Raw genomic sequence first — 22,130 nt, 5'->3', positions numbered from 1 at the left:
AAGAAAGAAAGAAAGAAAGAAAGAAAGAAAGAAAGAAAGAAAGAAAGGAAGAAAGAAAGGAAGAAAGAAAGAAAGAAAAAGACAGACACCTGGTTCACTTAAAAGGAACACTGATTTCCCTCTTCTTTCTAAATATGTTTACAGTCTATTACCACTTGCCTACATACTCTTAAAGTAATTTTTAGTCTGAGATCATGCAATTAAAAAAAAAACCCACAAAAAACCACATCCCATCTCTGATTTTTCCGGTCACTAACCTAGAGCTTTAACGTTGTCTTTTTGGTGGTGTAGGGGAGTGTGGCGGATCTGCTACTTCTAGCCCAGCCCTCCTAGAGGCTGAGAAGTGAATTCAGTCACCTAATTTGCCGAAGACTAAAGCACCCTGGGTAAGGAATAAGTGGGGATCCAAGGATCCTAGGGCCTGCTTGAGAAACTTTCTCTGACAAATGTAATACTTTAAACCATGACCTAGTTCCCTGAATACTTAAGCATTCTTTGCATTCTTCCCTGTCCTGGAGGACTGTTTATCAGGCACAGTTCCAGAACTGACTTGAAATCTTTCTTTCTAGATAACACTGTAGGTCCTCTTCGGTCACCACAGACTCTGCATGGAGGACAAAAACCTTTTGAGCGTTCCAAAGACCTTAGTATGTCTTTAATTAGTATCAAAAGAATAATCAACCTTCGTTTTAATCAAAGCAAAACAACTTTCTATATTGTAAACAAGAGCCAGATCTAAAACTACCATCAAACTGAGTTTAAAGTTAACTTAAACTCTTGAAGGTTTTACAAAGAAAAACATCAGATAGAAAACCAAACCAACTGGGGTTTTGCCCCCATTACTTGTCAACTCCTTTTTAAGTTTTATACACTAACTTCTGTCAGGATTGGAGAAAAGATGGTAATAATCAAGACTGATTTAGTAAACATTAGTGGTGACATCTTCCACTACTTTTCATAACTTTCTTCATATAAAACAGAGCCAAAGAGCAAAAATTTCCATTTAAATATTTAGATTAACATTACAGGAGTCAGACACTCATGTCTAAGTGTTGAATCACTAAACTGTACACCTGAAACTAATATTACACTGTGTTTTCACTTAACTGGAATTTAAATAAAAACTAAAAACAAAACAAAACTTATGTCTAAGTACTGGTTAAATGTGTCATTTCTCTAAGAAAAATTCATCATAGAGAGACTGGCTAACTCTTTGCAATGGCCTATAGATAACAAGCCTATCTCCATCCCTCCCTTGTACTGTGTGTATACAGACTGTAAATTCAAAGTAGACAGACCACATCTAAGGTTGAACTTTGCATAGCCTCTTTGTTATGGGTATGGAGTAAGACGGTTTTACATAAATACCCAAATGAAGGATAACTTCAAACCAAAGTTTCTTAAGAGGCATTCTACAGTTTGCTAACGTAGTGAAAAATTATCACCCAGCACTGAAAACGTAAACAAAGATTAGAAACCATAAAACACATCAACAACCTTGTTCTATGCACCACAACAATATGTATTGTATAGAGTAAGGAAAACTACCAAGGGTGCAGTGAAATAGGTCTTAAAAAAAAAACCAAAAACAGGTCTTAAATAAAAATGGTCAATATCAGGGAGTGACGACAGACAACTGATCCTTGTGCCAGCAAGCTCAGAGCCTGTAATGGCTCAATTCAGTAAGAAGTCATATGCTCCGACGTGAAAAATAGCAAACCATAACTCGTCCTCTGAACAACAAACCAGAGGGCAGGCAGTGGAGATGGAAAAAAATGACAAAGAAATGTCTTCTTTGAAAGTAAAGGTAAACAGTCCCCATGTTACCTAGACTCCTTGCCTGCAAATGGAAGGAATCCAAGTCAACCATCAGGCACTCTCATTATAGGAGGACCTGCCATGCTGGGGTGAGAGTCACTGATGTATGATGACTCAGTGGGTCCAACAGCCATTCAATCCAGTGGCGTCTCTTCTACCTAGTTTTCTATTAATACTCACTTTCATTTCCACCTTCTCCACGGCCAGTACCCTAAGTTCCTTCCACAGTATCACCTCTTACTTATCCTATAGCATGTGACCTGTCCCTATGCCTCCCACACCCACCACCCCACGATCCTGGATTGCCGTCCATGCGGGCGGTCTCTGCTCAGACAGGAACCCCTGATAGAGGAATGGTATGGCTCTCATGAGAGCCCTCTGTCATTTCCTGTCAAGTCGGCTGCAAACTCCTTTCTCAGAAGTCCCAAGTTGTTACTACCAGGTCATGTTCTCCCTTCCCAAGATACTCTCTGAAGCATCTGTCATTGTTTGGCACGGCTCAGTGACCCAGCAATTCAATTAATGGCAACCTACACCATGAGGGGAATGTTCTTGCCTGCTGGAAGTACTCAGTATTTGAAGTCTTAACATTCCGGTTTTCTGACTGCCTTCCTGCCAGGCCTGTACCCTGTACCCAATCCCACTGCGCCCTACAGACACGTGATACATCATCAGATCATGATGTTTGCTAGCATGACCTCCCCCCCCTCCCCCTTTCTGGTCTTGTCCCCCCCCCACCCCACCCCCCACGCTCCCAGATCATCCACTCACGTGGCAACTGCATCTTTGCTGTGTTCTTCATGAGCAGCCTTCACCAGCTCTCTGCCTCCTGGGCAGCTCTCCCGATGCCCATGTGCAGGCCCGTGTACCATGCCCTTCCCACCACTCCCTTACAAACATGCCTCCTTCATCTGCTGGCCCAGCCAATGGCCTCATGTGCCTGCAACACTTCAAAATGTCCTTACCTTTCCACAGCAGCTACCTAGACAATTCACTGTGAAGACAAGTACCAAGCAATGGTGATTCTTCTATGTCTATCCAGTTTATTTGAATTATCCTTATTTCCTAGAGGGACTCTATCACCTCACCTGGATTATATGAGGCACTCGGGGATAATGCTGCATGTTCTTTTCTCTTCATCTCTCCAAGCATCTAGACCAATGCCTTTCACGTGTGTTTATGGAATACTTCACTATTTTTTTTTTTTAAGATTTTATTTATTTATTTGACAGAGACAGAGACAGCGAGAGCAGGAACACAAGCAGGGGGAGTGGGAGAGGGAGAAGCAGGCCTCCCGCCGAGCAGGGAGCCCGATGTGGGACTCGATCCCAGGACCCTGGGATCATGACCTGAGCCGAAGGCAGTCGCTTAACCAACTGAGCCACCCAGGCGCTCCTGGAACACTTGACCAATTTTAATGCATGTTAATACATACCAAGAAAAATTAAGTTTAGAAGATAACATCTGCTTCCCACTTACTTTTTTGTATTTACAGATGTATAAACTTACCATAGCCACGGCAGAGCAGGGTAAGGTGGTGTCTCTGGTGTCTCGATCGGATGGGGGCCCCCAAATGTGGGGTGACGATCAGGTGGAAGCCAGTGGATCGGGCTTCATGCAGGGCAGAACAAAGGAGATAGATGTTTACTGAATACACTGCAAGGGGGCAGTGAGCAGGAGAGCAGAGGAGGGGCTGTCTGCCAAGAGGCAGTGGGTGGGGGCCATACTTAAAGTGGGAAGGTGAGGAGGCACGGGGAAGTGTGGAATCTTCCCTTTTATGGTAACTGTGCCTGCGTCTAAGTAGCCCACCGGTCAGTGAGGGCCTACAGCTAGTCTAAGGTGGGTCGCCTGATGAGCCCATCTGTATGCAGCCAGGTGGTCGCCCTGGGCTCTTTGGCCTCAAGTTTCCACTGCTCAAACCTGTTGCCTAAAAGAGGCCTCTGTAGGTTAACACCTGAGATGTAGAACAGAAAAGTATTTTAAACCACAGGCTTGCTGGGGCACCTGGGTGGCTCAGTCATTGAGCGTCTGCTTTCGGCTCAGGTCATGACCCCAGGGTCCTGGGATCGAGCCCCTCATCGAGGCCCGCATCGGGCTCCCTGCTCAGCGGAGAGCCTGCTTCTCCCTCTCCCTCTGCCTGCCTCTCTGCCTACTTGTGCTCTCTGTCAAAAAAAAAAAAAACAAAAACAAAAACCCAGGCTTGCTATTATAACTGATAACATTTTAGCCACTCCCTTAATGCTTTTAATTTACTATACAAATAAACACAGCAGGGAATTTTTAAAAGTAAAATGAAAAATCAATAAAGATTTATGCATATGTGCAGAAATGAGTTTTAAACAGGGGGACTTACTGAATCAATACTACTGGAAACAGTAGGTAACCAGTATAGAAAATGAATTTGGATCTCTCCCTCCAGACATAAAACAATTCATTTAGAGCAGATTCAGAAGCTAACTATGTGGGAAGGAAAGCATGTGACTTTCTTAGTCCTGAGCTCTTGGAGTTCACTCTTTGTAGCCCCAGATCCTGGCACAGTGCCTGCAGTAGATCAGGGCGCCTGGGTGGCTCAGTCGGTTAAGCGTCTGCCTTCAGTTCAGGTCGTGATCCCAGGGTCCTGGGATCGAATCCCGCATTAGGCTCCCTGCTGAGCGGGGAGTCTGCGTCTCCCTCTGCCCTCCCCCCACTCGTGATTGCTTGCTCTTCTCTCTCTTACAAAAATAAATTTTAAAAATCTTAAAAAAAAAAAAAAAAGGAGAGAGAGAGAGTGAGAGAAGCCTAACATGGTCTGGGAAAGATCTTGTCATTTCTGTGCTTTGAGCACCTACTTTTTTCTGGGAAAGCACATTTATTCCAGCTAACAGAACCAGGCTGTAGTTTGTCATGAGAATGAGAATAGAACCTAAGGGAGGGCCTTTAGCCTATTGTTCTCCCAAGAGTAGAATTCTGCTGCCCCCAGCCCCAGTCCCAGGTTCCAACGTTTCATGGATCAGAAGTATGAAGAAATTTCTGGCAACTGGATGATTTTAGATTGTTCCCAGAGGAGAAACTTTAAAATTGATTGCTAAAGAAGTAGGTCATTGTCCAGGCAAATAAAATTAAGACCGTTTATGAATTTGAGAAGGAAATACAAACAGTACCTGAGCAACCTTTTTACTCTTAAACTTGCTTTTTCCCTATTATGAGTAACTTTGGGGGGGGTCTTTAAAAATTAACAGTAAAATAAACCATAGCCTTTAATGCTCTGGAAGCCAGTCCAGTTCATGATCGGGTGGTACATGGAAGCAGAGCATATGGCCAATATACATAATTAAAAATGCACTGAGGAAACTGAATTGCCAACTTGGGTGCAGAATGGCAAGTATTAGAAAATCTGCTCTGCACTGAGGCAAATCATCCAAAAACAAGTGATCTCCAGAGTGGGGACCTAAAATGACACAGAATCTCTCTGGAAAGCAAATTTATCAAGGACTATCAAAATTTTAAATGCAAGGGCACCTGGGTGGCTCAAATGGTTATGCATCTGCCTTCGGCTCAAGTCGTGATCTCGGGGTCCTGGAATCCAGCCTCACTTCATCGGCTCCCTGCTCAGTAGGGAGTCTGCCCCCCTCTCTCTCTCCCTCTGCCTCTCTACAACCCCCCTCCGCCGGTCAGGCTCTCTCTCAAATGAATAAAATCTTTAAAAAAAATTTTTTTTTAATTTAAATGCATATATATAAATGCTCTGAGCAAGCAATTCCACTTGCAGAAATCTATCCCAGAGATACATTTGCACACATACAAAGATATCTGGGCTTGGATATTCCCTGTGTTAATTTAATACAGCAAAAGACCAGGAAAATGTCAATGTAAACACAGGGGATTGGTTAAGCTTTTATTGCACTTCAACCCATAAAGGGAAAATGTATGTAGCCATTAATAAGAATGGAGGTAAGTCTTTATGTCCTGATATGAAAAGATATTCCAAACCTAAAGTAGCAGAACATATGTGATATGACTTTATTTGTAAAAAGAAAAACATGGGGCGTGGCCCCTGGCTGGCTCTGTAGAGCATGCCACTCTTGATCTCGAGGCCTTGAGTTTGACGCCCACATTGTACAGATTACTTTAAAAAAAATGGCGCTATTATTTATATACTTGTACATGCATCAAGTTTTGAAAGAACATGCAAGAGACCACCAACATTGGCTTCAAACTATCCACAGTGAATGCCTGGGGGAAGAAGAGGTAATAGAAGACTTACTTTTTACCATACTCTACAAATCAAAGTTCTCAACCATTAACATTTTTATTTTTTATTTTTTATTATTATTATTTTTTAATATTTTATTTATTTATTCATGAGAGACAGAGAGAGAGGCAGAGGGAGAAGCAGGCTCCCAAGGAGCAGAGAGCCCGATGCGGAACTCGATCCCAGGACCCCGGGATCATGACCTGAGCCGAAGGCAGACGCTTAACCATCTGAGCCACCCAGGCGCCCCTTTATTTTTTTTTTAAAGATTTTATTTATTTATTTGACAGAGAGAGACACAGCGAGAGAGGGAACACAGGCAGGGGGAGTGGGAGAGGGAGAAGCAGGCTTCCCGCGGAGCAGGGAACCCGATGCGGGGCTCGATCCCAGGACCCTGGGATCATGACCTGAGCCGAAGGCAGACGCTCAATGACTGAGCCACCCAGGCGCCCCTCAACCGTTAACATTTTTAGAAAAATAAAATATTAAGGGCACCCAGCTGGCTCAGTCCAGAGAGCATGTGACTCTCTTGATCTTAGGCTTGTGAGTTTGAGCCCCATGTTGGGTATAGAGATTACTTAAAAAAAAAAAAAACAAACTTAAAAAAATTAAAATAAACATTAAATAAATCCTATTATGCAATGCTCTTAAACAAAAATTTCAACAATGAACAAGGACTTTTGATCTTATGAAGACTTTATGATTCAAGAAAGTCAGATTATAGTCAGTTTTAAATAACTTAATTATTCAAGATAAGAAATATGAATTATGTATTACTGGAATTACAGATTATTAACCTCTTCTCCTAAATCCTTTTATTAGATGTACTAATGAGTAAGGAAACAAGAGGATGATCATACAAAAACCAACCCTTAGAATCTCTACTAAGGTGCTAATTTGCAAGAAAATCGTCCAAAATCTAAATAGACAAGTCAAGTATAATTATAGATTTTGAAATTTTATTTATTTTTTTAAGATTTTATTTGAGAGGGAAAGAGAGAGCACACGCTGCGGAAGAGGGAGAGGGAGAGGCAGGCTCCCCGTCCAGCAGGGAGCCCGATGCAGGACTCAATCCCAGGACCCTGGGATCATGACCCAAGCTGAAGGCAGACGCTCAACCAACCGAGTCACCCAGGCGCCCCTTGAAAATTTAAAGAAGTTCACATTTATAATATATAGTGCTTCTCTCTTACAAACACAGCTTTTTTTTTTTTTTTAAGATTTTATTTATTATTTGACAGAGAGAGAATGAGAGAGAGAGAGCACATGAGAGGGGGGAGGGTCAGAGGGAGAAGCAGACTCCCTGCCAAGCAGGGAGCCCGACGCGGGACTCGATCCCGGGACTCCAGGATCACGACCTGAGCCGAAGGCAGTCGCCTAACCAACTGAGCCACCCAGGCGCCCCAAACACAGCTTTTTTTGTGTTTTTCCATTATTTTATTTTTTTAAGATTTTATTTATTTATTTATTTATTTGACAGAGAGAGACACAGCGAGAGAGGGAACGCAAGCAGGGGGAGTGGGAGAGGGAGAAGCAGGCTCCCCGCAGAGCAGGGAGCCCGATGTGGGGTTCGATCCCAGGACCCTGGGATCATGACCTGAGCCGAAGGCAGACACTCAACTGACTGAACCACCCAGGCGCCCCTCCATTATTTTAAAATGAAACATTCTATGTTATAATTTTTTCAGGTTATAAGAGAACAAGAACTGGATTCAAGGATATTTAGTTTGGCTTTTTTTTTATGAGATAAAAGTACTGATATCTTTTTCTCAGTGCTTTGAATTCTAACTTCTCACTTCATGAATAGACTATAGCACATAGAAGTATAGAGGCCAACGATGAGAGCACCATTTAGCTTGATTTTCCTTTCAGTGGTATTCTCTAATACTGAATGTGTTACAGCTGATGGAGAAAAAGAACTTCATGCCATTTTATAGCAAAACATGTTATTTCTGTTTTATTAATTATCCTATAAAATACCAAATTAGAATGATCCTTATTCTAATTGCTTTCAAGTGATCAAGGCAAGAGATTAGCCGACCTAAAGTGTATCCAAAAGGATGCGTGTTTAAGGCCTGTTCATCACAGAAGTATTTCAAAATCCACTGATCTCACACATCCACTAACCTACACGGATAACCCGAAACGGATTAAAGGGATGGCAATGCAATCCCCACAGGCTAAATGATCGTCCTCACCACACCCACATCTCCAATGTCTCTGGACTGCGTTCTACTCAGAAAGTAGTACCTCTTGTAATCTGGGAGGAATCCATAGGAATACAGGTAGCCACACACACAATAGGCCACTGTTAACAAACATATAATTCTCCGAATCCTAAGTTCTGGCCCTCTTATTAGAAAACTGGGGCATAACCACAGTAAGGTCATCTTTGTCCTCCCTTCCCGCTTTGTAAACAGAAGGCAAGGGGGAGATAGCATCCTACACCTCAGGCTGGGAAGGATTCTGAAATGCAGCTGGCTAACTCAGTTGTCTATTTCAGTGCACAGAGGGCAAAGACATCCTTTAATCTACCAATCAGATGATGGATTCTTCTATTTGAGTACACGGTTACGTTTTGGTGTTTCGTAGCTCTTGTAACCAAATGGAACCATAACCAGAAGGACAGAAAAGAGTCCCCACATTCCCACCTGCCAGGGACACTGGCCTCAAGGTTACAACTGACCACTGCTCCATTTTCAGCTCTGAAGTCGTTGATTGAGCAGAAAATACAGAAAGGATAATTCAGAGAATTATGATTGTCCAGACGTAACTTGGCTCAAGAAATCAAGATTTGCCAGACTCTAAGGAAATTTGTCATTGGTCATCCCACCCTCTACTGACACCTGAGTGAAAATACTCTTTCAAAGACGAACTTTTTTTTTTAAAGATTTTATTTATTTTTCAACAGAGAGAGAGAGAGAGAGACAGCGAGAGAGCGAACACAAGCAGGGGGAGTGGGAGAGGGAGAAGCAGGCTTCCTGCTGAGCAGGGAGCCCGATGCAGGGCTGGATCCCAGGACCCTGGATCATGACCTGAGCTGAAGGCAGACGCTTAACGACTGAGCCACCCAGGCGCCCTCAAAGACAAACTTTTAAAAACAGGTGATTGGGGGGCGCCTGGGCGGCTCAGTTGGTTAAGCGACTGCCTTCGGCTCAGGTCATGATCCCGGAGTCCCGGGATCGAGTCCCACATCGGGCTCCCTGCTCGGCGGGGAGTCTGCTTCTCCCTCTAACCCTTCCCCCTCTTGTGCTCTCTCTCTCACTCTCTCTCTCTCTAATAAATAAATTAAAAAAAAAATCTTTAAAAAAAAATAAATAAAAACAGGTGATTGGGGAATAGGAGGCTTTATTTACTACTTGCATTTGCATCGTCTAACATTCCTGCCCCTGCAGTGGCCAAAATGGCCAAGTCTCCAAATTAAGCCTAAATTGATTGCATTGTCCCCCAGAATTTACATGTATAAGATTGTAAAAGATTGACTGGAAGATAAGATTCCTTCCATTTTACTGAAATACACCAGATAAACCCAGGACTTATGGACTTGTGCCTCACTGCCCCTAAATGTTAGGCTTCAGTAATCAAGTTTTTTTTACACTCCATATGATCTGATAGAAGTGATATTCAATTAGTGTAATGTTTTCTGAGGGCTGAGTACTTACTCCGTAAATGACTGGTAACATAATTAGCAAAAAAAAAAAAAAAAGAGAAAGTAAACTGGATGACTAAATAGTCAGCAGGCATCTGATATAAACATCATTTAGATGGAAAAAATCTGTTAATAGCCTTTATTAGCGATCAGCATTCTACCAGTGAAGGGGGGAGTGTATTAGTATAACCCCCAAATGTCCACACACCCAGTCAAGAAAGCTCAAGATGCAATTCCTAACTCAGTCGATGTATAAAGTGGTCTCATCTGAGCCACCTACATTTTATACTATTTTGTCTATTTGAGATTAAAGACAATTTGATTGCAATGCCAACAAGCCACTTTATTTCTGGAGAACCTCTACATCACAGTTTTTTGCCAAAATACTCACTTGGTCTACTAATAACCAGACCTATTTGGTTTAGTCACTATCTGATACATGAGGCAGAGAGCACAATAATGACATGGTCAAAGGTTCAACTGTAGAAAAAGTAGATGGCCCAAGGTATTCCCCAACGTGACAGGGTCCAATCAAAACCAGGGAGCCAGTATGGTCCTACAGGCCATGGGGGATGGGGGAACACTTGAGCAAACACAGATATGGTCCCTGCCCTCGTGGAGCATCCAGAAGCAGGACAACAGTCAAGTCACTAACCTCACAAATGTGCAGCAAACTGCTGGGAAGGGTCTGTGGGGCTACAGGAGACTAGAAAGGCAGATGGGATTACTCAGAGGTCAGCAACTGGAGTTTCACAGGGCGAAGAGGGGAGGCAAGAGCTATGTGCTGAGTCATTCTTAATTAGGGAGTTCTTTTCAAAAGGACTTTTGAAAACCTGTGTAATAAATTTTGCTAGCTGAAAATGAAAAACGACACCATCTTCCAAGGATACATGTAAATGTATTGATTTGTCTCCAAATTGATAACTGGGCAGTATGCCAAAAAGCTCAATGATATTCTAGATGTTACTTAAGTCTTTTTTTTTTTAAGGAGGTTGCTTGCCTGCTTCAAGATGGTGGCGACTAGGAAGGGAGGATAAGGTTATGGGAGAAGGACAAAAAGAGAATGGAAAGAATATTCGTAAATGAACAAATTCAAGCTTACCAGGAAGGGATTAAGTATCCTATTTCAGCACGAACTCTTAAGAAGACATGAAGTAGTAAAAACCAAGAAAAAAATGTCCCCAGTTGCAAGCTTTTAACAATTACACCTTAAAACCACTTTCACTACTGGATGCTAAATACTGGTTATGTGGCCATTTTGGCAGTAATCAGCATCAAAAGGTGATACATACTTAAATATTAAAATGTGACTTAGACCTCAACAGGATTGCACCTTACATGTGCCCAAAGCTTAGGCACTGTCTTGGAAAATTAGATATTCTAGCAGTTTGTTCTTGGTAGTATCTACAGCCCCAGGGCCATGCGTTTTACAAGTAGCTATAAGTTAAAGACTAGAAGTAATCTAATTAAGCGCAGTCTCTCAGCCCAAACTAGACTAGGACAGCTAAAGAGGTCAGGGCAATGAGGTCACAGTTCTGTGAAATTTACCCAGATTTTAGGGGGGGGGGGGTGTTTTTCACACTGTAAACATCTAAAGTTCCTCACATTTTGTATCCTCAGCTAAAACACGGGTTGTGAACCCATGTAAAACCTGGGGCTTTTAAAAAAATATTAAGTATGATAAGTTATCCACCATCTTCCCAACCCATGAAACACATGGGGTTTCTGGAAAAAAAAAAAAATGAAGTATGATAAGTTATCCACCATCTTCCTATAAGGATATCGCAAAACAGATTAGGTGACGCCTTGCTAATGAACACACGTCCTGGAAAACTAGATCTAGAATACGACAATCAAACAAGTCACGCTCCTGGCGGCTATAGCGGCCAGGAGTAAATATTTCAGCCTTGAAGACTTAAGACGATAAAATACAAAATCTCTAGGAGGTTCAGCACTGTCTCCATAGACATAAGGGTAAGAAATCCTTGCTTACGTCTCTGACCGCATCGTTTGGGAACTTCTAACCACTACTCCCGCGGTATGTTTATCCCTTGAGTCCACGGGCAATGAACTGAGCGAAAAGGAGGACGCTGCCTTGTTTACGAAACCTGTCATTCCTTCTGAAGTGCAGCGTCTACCCGGGTTTTTCTTTGGCTCAGAGGGAGCTACAGCCCAGGCTTTCTCTGCATCAGGAAGGCGGCGTCGGCTCGAGCCGCAGCCGCAGCGGGGCTGGGTACCAAAGCCGGGTCTCTCCGCGCACAGCCGGTGCCGAAGGCCACACGCGGCGCGGAACCCACGGGTGGCGGCTTCGCCACGCTGCCACACGGGTCCTGGCCCAACAGCTGACTCTCTGAATCCGGGAGAAAGGGGGGCGGGGGGCGCAGGACCCTCGGCGGGTGGCTCACTTCCCCCCCGCCCCCCTCGGGCTCCCCCGAGCAGCTCGGGCGTCGCGGGCTGGGTCGCTCCCACCGGAAGAGTGCGGAGAAAGGCTGTCCGCGGGGGGCGGGGGGCGGATTTTATTACTGCGGATGGCGCAGTCGCCTCCCCCGGAGACCCACGACAAAGATGCAAGCCCGCCGCGCTCGCTGCTGCTCTGGTCCCGCCCCGGCGCAGGAGACCCCGGAGAGCTCGAAAGAGGGGTGCGTGCTCCCGAGTTTGCAGATGGGCTGGACGGGCCGGGAAGTTCTGGCAGGCGGAAAAAAGAGGGACCACCCCCCACCCCCACCCCCGTCCCCGGGGCAGGTGGCCCGGCGCGCCCGTACCTTGGTGGCGGGGTCCGCGGTAGCGATGGCCGGGTCCCCGGGCGCGCTGGGCGCCGCCTCCGCCGCCAGGCCGCCGCCGCTGGGCTCCGGCTCGACCGGCGTCGCGCTCCCCGCCTCCGGCTGCTCCGGGCTCCGCTGCTCCGTGGAGCTCCCGGCACCCATGGCTCTTCTGCGGTTCTCCCACGCCCAGCTGCCCGGTTACACCTTCCCCCAAATCGCAGGAACGTGGAGAAGAGCGAGAAGCCGTGCGCCCGCGAGGTCCCAGGAACGCCTTCCTCTCCCGCCGTCCTCCTCCGAACGCGCCCAGACTGCGAATGAACGAGACGCGCTCGCGGCAAACTCCTTAAAAGAAAAAAAAAAAAAAAAAAAAAAAAAAAAAGCCACCTCTTTGCCTCCTCCTCCCCCTTGTTTTTCCCTCGCTTCATCACATGAGCACAGCCCCAGACACGCCTTGCAGCCGCATCGCCCCCCAGGCTGTAGGACCTGAGGCGCAGCCCGAGCCTCGAGCCGGGGTCCAGGCGGGCAGCCCACCCCGACCCCCGGGCGCTTCCCATTCCTAAATGGGGACGCGAGCTGGGGGACGACCCAGGGTTGCAGAAGGGGAGGGGGGGGCAGAAGGCCCCTCGGGGAGATTGGATTTGCTGAGGTTTATTAAATGATTGATAACCCAGGGCAGAGCTTCTGCGGCAGCGCACTTTTCCATTCGCCCAGCAAGCGAACCCAAATCCCCAGTTGCTTTCCTTCGGACTGTGTTATCCTCTGAATGTTGGTTCCTGCCTCCTCCCCACTAGCAGGAGAAAGGCAAGCGCTCCTTGGCTTCTCCGGAGCCTGACCATATTAGGACACCTCACGTGGCAGGAGCTGGGAACCGAGAGGGTAGCGCAGTCAGGCCACGGATGAGGTGGGCCAGGCGGTTCCAAGCTCGCCTATCGTCCGAAACGAGTGATGTCAGGCGATGCCATCAGCGACACTGGCTGGCCTCCTTCCTTGGGGAGTTCGGGGAAGTGAGGCTGTGACTGGAAATGTGCCTGTCCTTCTTTGAGGGCCTGATGCTGGAGGTCCAGGCCACTTCTCCCTCGCGCCATGCTGAGACATGACATAGATCTCTTCTTCATGGCCATCAGTAGCTCTCCATAGATGAAGGCTTTGAATAATAGCAGCCGAAGGGCTTGCATTCCTATCCTTCATATTCTTGAATACTTGTTACATGAATAGAGAAGGCAGCCAACAAATACTTGAATGAAATCAAATTTTTAGGTGGATTATTGGGGACATAAGCCTGAAGGTGCTGGGGTTGAAAGAAAAATCATCCCCAGTTTCAAGTGGCAACAAAGTGCCTTAGTGTTCACAAATAGTTGGAAGAATGAAGAAACTCGGAATATCGACACTAGATACCAGATAAATATCCCATACTCGGATTTTGTACAAGTTAGTGGAGAATTGATGTAAGCGGTTAATTCAGTAGTGGAATATTTTGTACCTAACCGTGGCGTGTAGTATAATGGCATATGGTTATCCAGCATAAAATTTTTTCACATTTATCATTTTTTTTGAAGAAGTACATAAAGGCCACTTTCTCTGGAATGTATCACTTCTTAAGCAATATTAAGCAAAATGGTTGGTTTTCATGATTTTCAAGCATTTCATCCATTTCAACTTAAATTTTTTACTACTTAGGAAACATTCCAGTACTTACTATGTGCCACTGTTCAAAGCACTTTGCATATCTAATCATATTTAATCCTTACAACAACTCTGTGAGGTAGATCCTATTATTCTCATTTTACCAGTGGAGTGGAGGAAGATAGACCCAGAGAAATTAGATCAGGTGCTCAAGATTTCACAGCTGGTAGGCAAAAAAGACCAAGGATTCTTCCCACACTGAGCCTCTGTACAACACTTCACTCTCCTTCCGTAGGAAGCTTCCACTGTGTTCTCTGTTCCCAGGGATATCTGTGAAAAGTGGCATTTTGGCCTCACCTAAGATGTTAAGGGCTAAAAATGCTATTAAAGCCTATCTGAGAATGATTAACGTCAGCACATGTGAAAATGTATCAGTAAGTAGTACAAACACTATCAAAATGTCCCATTCTGTCCATTCTGTGAGATTATACTTATTCAGTTCTTGGGAAATTCTTAACAAAGCTTTTCACATCTAGCTTTCCAGTTTTCGGAGAAATATTACAAGGTCAAAGATTTCAAGCCCACATGTCGAGGAAGGCATCACCAGTGTCTGCCTAGACTAGCAACTGCTTGCTTGTGTTTATTTTTCAGGCCATGAAAATGCTCATATTCTGATTTTTTTAAAGCAAAATCTTATTTTTTAAGATTTTATTTTTATTTATTTATTTACTTATTTTTAAAAGATTTTATTTATTTATTTGACAGAGAGATAGAGAGAGAGCACAAGCAGGGGGAGCAGCAGGCAGAGGAAGAAGCAGGCTCCCCACTGAGCAGGGAGTCAGACGTGGGGCTCAATCAGACCTGAGCCCAAGGCAGCCACTTAACTGACTGAGCCACCCAGGTGCCCTTAAGATTTTATTTTTAAGTAATCGTCGCACCCAATGTGGGGCTCGAACTCACAACCCTAAGATCAAAGAATCACATGCTCCACCAACTGAGCCAGCCAGGCGCCCCAGCAAAATCTTATTTTAAGGCTCTTAAAAAAAAAAAAAAAGGAATAACAGGCTCTTTTGTAGATTCACACAAGCACCTTTGGTTTCTGGACTGTCCAAAGAATCCTTTTCCATCTTACTTGTAAACTGGGGAGTTACTCTCTGTTATTTTTGTTAAGAAGAGTAGTTGTACTATTTATTATCCCTGGCAATGACATTTCCCAACCTTTTGGATATACTATTTAGAACATTCAATATAATAGAACATATGCTATTCAGAACACTACATTCATTTCTTTCATTCATCCATGTTTTTCCCTAAGATTTTATTGTTTGATTGTGTTTTTTTAAGATTGTATTTATTTATTTGACAGAGGGAGACACAACGAGAGAGGGAACACAAGCAGGGGGAGTGGGAGAGGGAGAAGCAGGCTTCCTGCAGAGCAGGAAGCCCGATGTGGGGCTCGATCCCAGGACCCTGGGATCATGACCTGAGCCGAAGGCAGATGTTTCACAACTGAGCCACCCAGGCGCCCCTAAGATTTTACTGTTTTAAGCAATCTCTACACCCAACGTGGGACTCAAACACAACCCCGAGATCAAGAGTCACATGCTCTACCCACTGAGCCAACTAGTTGCCTGATTCCTTTATTTTTCAACATACATTTACCAAGTAAGTACCTATTTGGTGCCAAGCACAGAGTTACTGTGCTTCCCACTCAAGGCTCTAAATCAAGTCACGAAGGTTTTCTTTTCTAGGGTTTTGGAGATACCTTTAGAATTGCTGGGATTAGGGGTGCCTGGGTGGCTCAGTCGTTAAACGTCTGCCTTCCGCTCGGGTCATGATCCCGGGGTCCTGGAATCGAGCCCCGCATCGGGCTCCCTGCTCAGCGGGAAGCCTGCTTCTCCCTCTCCCACTCCCCCTGCTTGTGGTCCCTCTCTCGCTGTGTCTCTCTCTCTGTCAAATGAATAAATTAAAAAAAAAAAAAATCTTAAAAAAAAAAAAAGAACTGCTTGGATTAGTGTCAGCGATAGAGAGGAAGGCAACTGTTCTGAATTTTCCACTTCTCAGTCCAAGGCTGTCGGTTACCCCGCTTTCTAGCCCACGGCCCTTTCTCCCCCGAACAGCAGGACACAGGTGTCCCCCACATCCTCTCCCATGGGGCAGCTGGTGATAGAGTGGTTCCCCTGCGAGAGCTGATACTCTCACAAAAACAGCTTGAGATTTCGCAAAAACAAATATACGTTGCTGGTACAGCAGGCTGAACTTGTAGGCTTCATGCTTAACTTCTCCAGAAAGACGGGCCACACGAGATTTACCAGTAAGAGTTAAAGTCATGGCTAGGCATCTTGGCACACACCAAAACCTCTTCAAATATGTTTTAAATGAATTCACAAATGTGAAACATGTTATATCTGAGTTACTACAACCCCTTGAAAAGGCAATCATAATTAAAATTATTAAAACAACTTAAAACCAACACTTAACTCTACCCCCCCAGATTCATTCTCTAGCTACAAAGCCTTCAGGCAATTTCCCTTAAAACATGGAAACTCTTCAATCTTGAAAATACCACGTGTAACTTCATTGTATTCACTAAATAAGAAGCCTACTTTTTTCTGAGCTTATTACTTACATCAAGATACCTAAATCACCTAAGAACCCAATTCCTCCTCTCCTCTCCTGCATTTGCTAATTGTAAACTGGAAAACTATAAGAATTGACAATTTTATTTTATTCATGACTAACTAATAATCCAACATTCATGTAGAAGCTATAGAAAAAGTTCAATATACAGATGAAGTTCAAAGGTCAACCACCTGTAGACATACATCATAAATACAGGCAAATGCTAAATTTCTAAATTTCAAGAAACCTATTGCTTTGGGTTAACTATAAAGCCAGCTTTCTGTCTTATCAGTTTCATTTACTAAGATTTAAGATTGGCTCCTGACCCAAATCTAAGATTACAAGATTACACTAAAGTAACAAAAAAGGTGGCAGGGTGGAGAAGTTAATCATATATATATATATATATACATATGCATATATATTTGTATTTATATTTCTATATATAATATATATAGAAATTTTTTTTAATTTTTTTTTTCAGGGGCGCCTGGGTGGTTCAGTCGGTTAAGCATCTGCCTTCAGCTCAGGTCATGATCCCAGAGTCCTGGGATCAAGCCCCGCATCGGGCTTCCTGCTCAGTGGGGAGTCTGCTTCTCCCTCTCCCTGTCTCTTCTCCTTGCTCTTACTCTCTCTCAAATAAATAAATAAATAATTTTAAAAATAAATAAATAAAATTTTTTTTCATTTATGTATAGGCTCAGTCAGAGGAGCATGTGACTCTTGATCTCGGGGTTCAAGACCCATGTTGGGTGTAGAGATTACTTAAATAAAACTTAAAAAAAAAAAAAGCAAATTTCACAGAGAACAAGTTTGATGTAGCTGCCATAGCTAAACTTTGTTCAAGATGTGTCTAAAATATAAGCAAACGAATGAATGCAATTGAAATGCATTGAACAATAAGCCAGGATAACTTTGACTCCTCATTTTTCTAGAGTTAGGATACTCTCCACACACTTATGACTGGAACCACAATATAGTGAATTATTTGCCCAATATGGAGAGAGATTTCTCCGGGTATCTTTGGGTATTTTTGGAGGGTATCCGAAGGTATCCGGAAGGTTCCTACTCCCCAGGGCAGACCAAGTTACCTTAATCCTCATAACTTCAAATCACTTCACAAATTCTACAGAGGTCCTGTAAGTATCCAATATTTAAAATATATATATATTTTAACATATTAATTCATCAGACTTTTATTGAGGTAAGTACCAGGCAAAATGCTTGGGACTTTTCAGGGCTGAAAACTTGGGTTTCATAAGTCGACATTTGCTGACTTATAAAAGACATTAGAAATACACATTGTAAATTATTGAGAGATTTTTATGTTACTCTATGAACTTGAATCCCTTTGTGAATTTTTTTAAAAGATTTTATTTATTTTTAAGTAAACTCTATACCCAACCTGGGGCTCAAACTTATGACCCTGAGATCAAGACCAACAGAGCCAGCCAGGCGACCCCCTCCTTGTGAATTTTTAATCTCAGATCTACAATATTTTTGCTATCTTTGACATCAAAAAATACTTCGTTATTGTTTGCATGTGATTAGCGATGAAAAGACCAATGGTTGACCTGAAGAATTACCAAAATCAAGTACACAGGAGAGGTTAGCTATTTCATCCCATTTTCTAGAACTCCCATCTAAATTTCATTTGATGGGTGGTGAGATTCTGTATTCCTGGGGATTGATCTCAATTCTATTGGCTGCTTTTTTTTTTCTTTTCTTTTCTAATGACTTCCTGTCACTCCTACAAATGCAGTATCTATAGGCAGGTAGCTGTGATAAATCAGAATAAAAGATAGAAAATCAATAGTGAAACTAGATACACTTTTCCTCCCCCTCCTTCCCCCCAACATGTGACTTCATTACAACTTCATTGGGAGCATAATTAATTACATAAACAAGATTCCAAAATCTGCAGATGCTTATGCTACTAAATCAGTGAAAACTTTGAAAAATGAAATAATCATTTGGATATGTTGTTTTGAATGTTATTGTGCTCTTGAGAATTCTTTGGAAGAAATTATGAGTAAAATATTTGAATTTTACTTTTTTTTTAAGATTTTATTTATTTATTTGACAGAGAGAGACAGCAAGAGAGGGAACACAAGCAGGGGGAGTGGGAGAGGGAGAAGCAGGCTTCCCGCCGAGCAGGGAGCCCGATGCGGGACTCGATGTGGGACTCGATGCGGGACTCGATCCCACGACCTGAGCCGAAGGCAGATGCTTAACCAAATGAGCCACCCAGGCACCCCTGAATTTTACTTTCTATGAGAGAATTTAAAACACTGATTATTTCAGAGTGCAAAATTACGGGATGTTTTCTTCAGTAAAAATGATGGGTTAGTGATACTAATATCCAGTGAGTGACTGCAATATTCAGTATTTCAAGTAAAATTGTACGGAACAAATCCTCTGATTGAAAGTTGTCAACGGTCCCTTAGAATATTTTTTGACAGTTTTATTCAGGTATAATTGGTGTAGAAAGAACTGCACACATTTAAAGTGTAAATTTGATGAGTTTTGATAAATGCATACACCCTTGGAATCTTCATCATAGTCAAGATAATGAGCACAATCATTTACCCAAAAATCTCTCCATGTGCCCTTGTAATTCCTCTCTCTAGCCCCTCTGGCCCCACCCTACCTTCTCAGGCAGTCACTGATCTGCTTTCTGTCACTACAAATGGGTTTGCATCTTCCAGAATTTTATAGAAATTTATAGACATGTAATCATCTAGGGGCCCCTGGGTGGCTCAGTTAAACGTCTGCCTTCAGCTTGGATCATGATCCCAGGGTCCTGGGATCCAGCACCCCAAGGGGCTCCCTGCTCAGTGGGGAGTCTGCTTCTCCCTCTACCCCTGCCCCCCTTGCATGCATGCACACTCTCTCACACTCTCTCAGATAAATTAAAAAAAAAAAAAGAAATGGAATCATCTGCTGTATATATAGTTTTCTTCATCTGACTTTTTTTACTCAGCATAATTATATTGAGATGCATCCATAATTATATTGAATTATTTAACATTTAACAATAGTTATAGATGAGTTTTATTTTTTTTAATGTTTTAAATTTTTTATTTTTTTAGATTTTTATTTATTTATTCATGAGAGACAGAGAGAGAGAGAGAGAGGCAGAGGGAGAAGCAGGCTCCCAAGGAGCAGAGAGCCCGATGCGGGACTCGATCCCAGGATGCTGGGATCATGACCTGAGCCAAAGGCAGACGCTTAACCATCTGAGCCACCCAGGCGCCCATAGATGACTTTTACTTTAAAAAATGTTTTTTGCTTATATGACTTCCCTAAATATTCAGTAATGAATATATTGTATGAGATTTTTTTCGCCTGTAATGAAAACACTGAGGCCCATGTGCATGATATATGCATGCATATCCCATTGAAATCCAGAGAATAATAAATCAACTGGCATTTGAGTCTGATAGAGCTGAAGGCAAATCCATTCTATATTTAATAAGTCTGTATTCACTTTATGTGCTTTTCCTGCTTCATATCATTATTCTAATCTGAGTATTGAAAGATTGGGGGGGGAAATGATAACTTAATTATCTTTACATAATAGTTATTAGTTTGGCTGGGAATCATGCATTTTTGGCCATAATTCTAAATTTACATAATGAAAGTGGAGGTATCATTAGTAATTTGTCAATTTAGGGGGAAAATATTCTGGAAAGTATAGTCACATACCTTAAATGTTGTTTTATAGCGATGTAAAATGACTTTTAATTTTATTTATTTTATTTTTTAAAGATTTTACTTATTTGTCAGAAAGAGAGAGAAAGAGCACAAGTGGGGGAGCTGCAGGCAGAGGGAGAAGCAGGCTCCCCACTGAGCAAGGAGCCCGATGCAGGACTGGACCCCAGGACCCCGGGATCATGACCTGAGCTGAAAGCAGACACTTAGCCCACTGAGCCACCCAGGGGTCCCTAAAATGACTTTTTAAAAAGTGTATCTTAGGGGCGCCTGGGTGGCTCAGTTAAGCGTCTGCCTTCAGCTCAGGTCATGATCCCGGGGTCCTGGGATCGAGCCCCGCGTCAGGTTCTCTGCTCAGCGGGAAGCCTGCTTCTCCCTCTCCCACTCCCCCTGCTTATGTTCCCTCTCTCGCTGTGTCTCTGTCAAATAAATAAATAAAATCTTTAAAAAAATAAAAAAAATAAAAAGTGTATCTTAACTGCTAATATCCATAACCCAGATCAAGGTGTGTAAAGTTGTAAAAATTATGACATATTAAACAATTTTGACTATTGCAAAATTTGACCAAAATTATGACAATTATGATCATATCGCAAACCAATATTAATTTCACACTTTCTGTTATTGGTACTGATTTTTGCATTTATTTATCAGATATCTAAAATAACTTAAGGGACGCCTGAGTGGCTCAGTCGGTTAAGCGTCTGCCTTCAGCTCAGGTCATGATCCCAGGGTCCTGGGATTGAGTCCCACATCAGGCTCCTTGCTCAGCAAGGAGCCTGCTTCTCCCTCTGCCTGCCTCTGTCTCTCTCTCTGATAAATAAATAAAATCTTAAAATAAAATAAAATAACTTAAAAAACTATATTTACAATATCATCTCAACTTGATAGGATAAAAGCTGAAAACATATATATACACATATATATTTTTTCTAATATATGTATATATGCCTTGAAAAAAGACAAGAATGTTACTTCTTTGTACAAATGTACATACGAGAATGTTAATTCTTTCTGGACGATAGCATTTAAAATGATTTTTTTCCCTTCATTATGCTTGCTTGTTTTTTCCCTAATTTTCTACATTGAACATGTGTTACTCTTGCCAATAGAATAAAAAGCATGTTAGAGATTTTTTAATTATCCAAGGAACACTAGAACCTGAAGGATAGAAGTTCATGTAGTATATCATGACAACCCAGTAACTGTATTCCCAAAATTGAGTGATAAATTATGCTAATATTAAGTTTCATAAAGAAGTAGACAAGAGTAGTTCTCAAACTTAGCTGCATACTGGAATAACCCAGGAATTTTAACAAATACTGATGCCTGCATCCCACATTAGTTGGTCTAGGGTGCAGCTTGGGTATTGGGGTTGTAAAAATCTCCCTCGGTGATGCTACTATGCAGCCGAGGTCTAGTATGACTACTCTAGCTTTGAGATTGAACTGACTTTCTGGGTATTGCCTGGCTTCTTGATGGGCATTAACAGTCAGCTAAGCGAGGCTATAGGAGAAAAGCAATTTCCTTTTAGCACATTTTTTTTTTTAAGACTTTTTATTTATTTATTTGACACAGAGAGAGAGATAGTGAGAGAGAGCACAAGCAGGGGGAGCGGCAGGCAGAGGGAGAGGGAGAAGCAGGCTCCCCACTGAGCAGGGAGCCCAATGCGGGGCTGGATCCCAGGACACTGGGATCATGACCTGAGCTG

General features: G+C 42.9%; 1 protein-coding gene and 1 long non-coding RNA gene across 3 annotated transcripts in view; both read right to left on the bottom strand.

Annotated features, from left to right (window-relative positions):
* The window catches only part of LOC118001074, a 10,935-nt gene extending 10,505 nt beyond the window's left edge, over nucleotides 1-430 (bottom strand). The window contains exon 1 of the long non-coding RNA XR_004676614.1: nucleotides 258-430. This is a non-coding gene — a long non-coding RNA (uncharacterized LOC118001074). The remainder of the gene's footprint in view (nucleotides 1-257) is intronic.
* Nucleotides 1-12,764, bottom strand: part of AKAP12 (A-kinase anchoring protein 12) — a 93,631-nt gene extending 80,867 nt beyond the window's left edge. Inside the window, exon 1 of one of the 2 annotated variants that reach the window (XM_034991009.1) lies at nucleotides 12,461-12,764. In XM_034991009.1, the coding sequence (XP_034846900.1) occupies nucleotides 12,461-12,622 (162 nt within the window). In that variant the 5' untranslated portion in view covers nucleotides 12,623-12,764. Of the gene's footprint in view, nucleotides 1-3,327; nucleotides 3,346-12,460 lie in introns of those variants that run through there. The other variant, XM_034991010.1, reaches the window with a different exon arrangement.
* Nucleotides 12,765-22,130: the final 9,366 nt, after the last annotated feature.

This window comes from Mirounga leonina, unplaced genomic scaffold (genome assembly GCF_011800145.1).
Source record: "Mirounga leonina isolate KUSES-001 unplaced genomic scaffold, KU_Mleo_1.0 Mir_53, whole genome shotgun sequence".
NCBI lineage: Eukaryota > Metazoa > Chordata > Mammalia > Carnivora > Phocidae > Mirounga > Mirounga leonina.
This window is presented reverse-complemented; position numbering and strand designations above follow the sequence as displayed.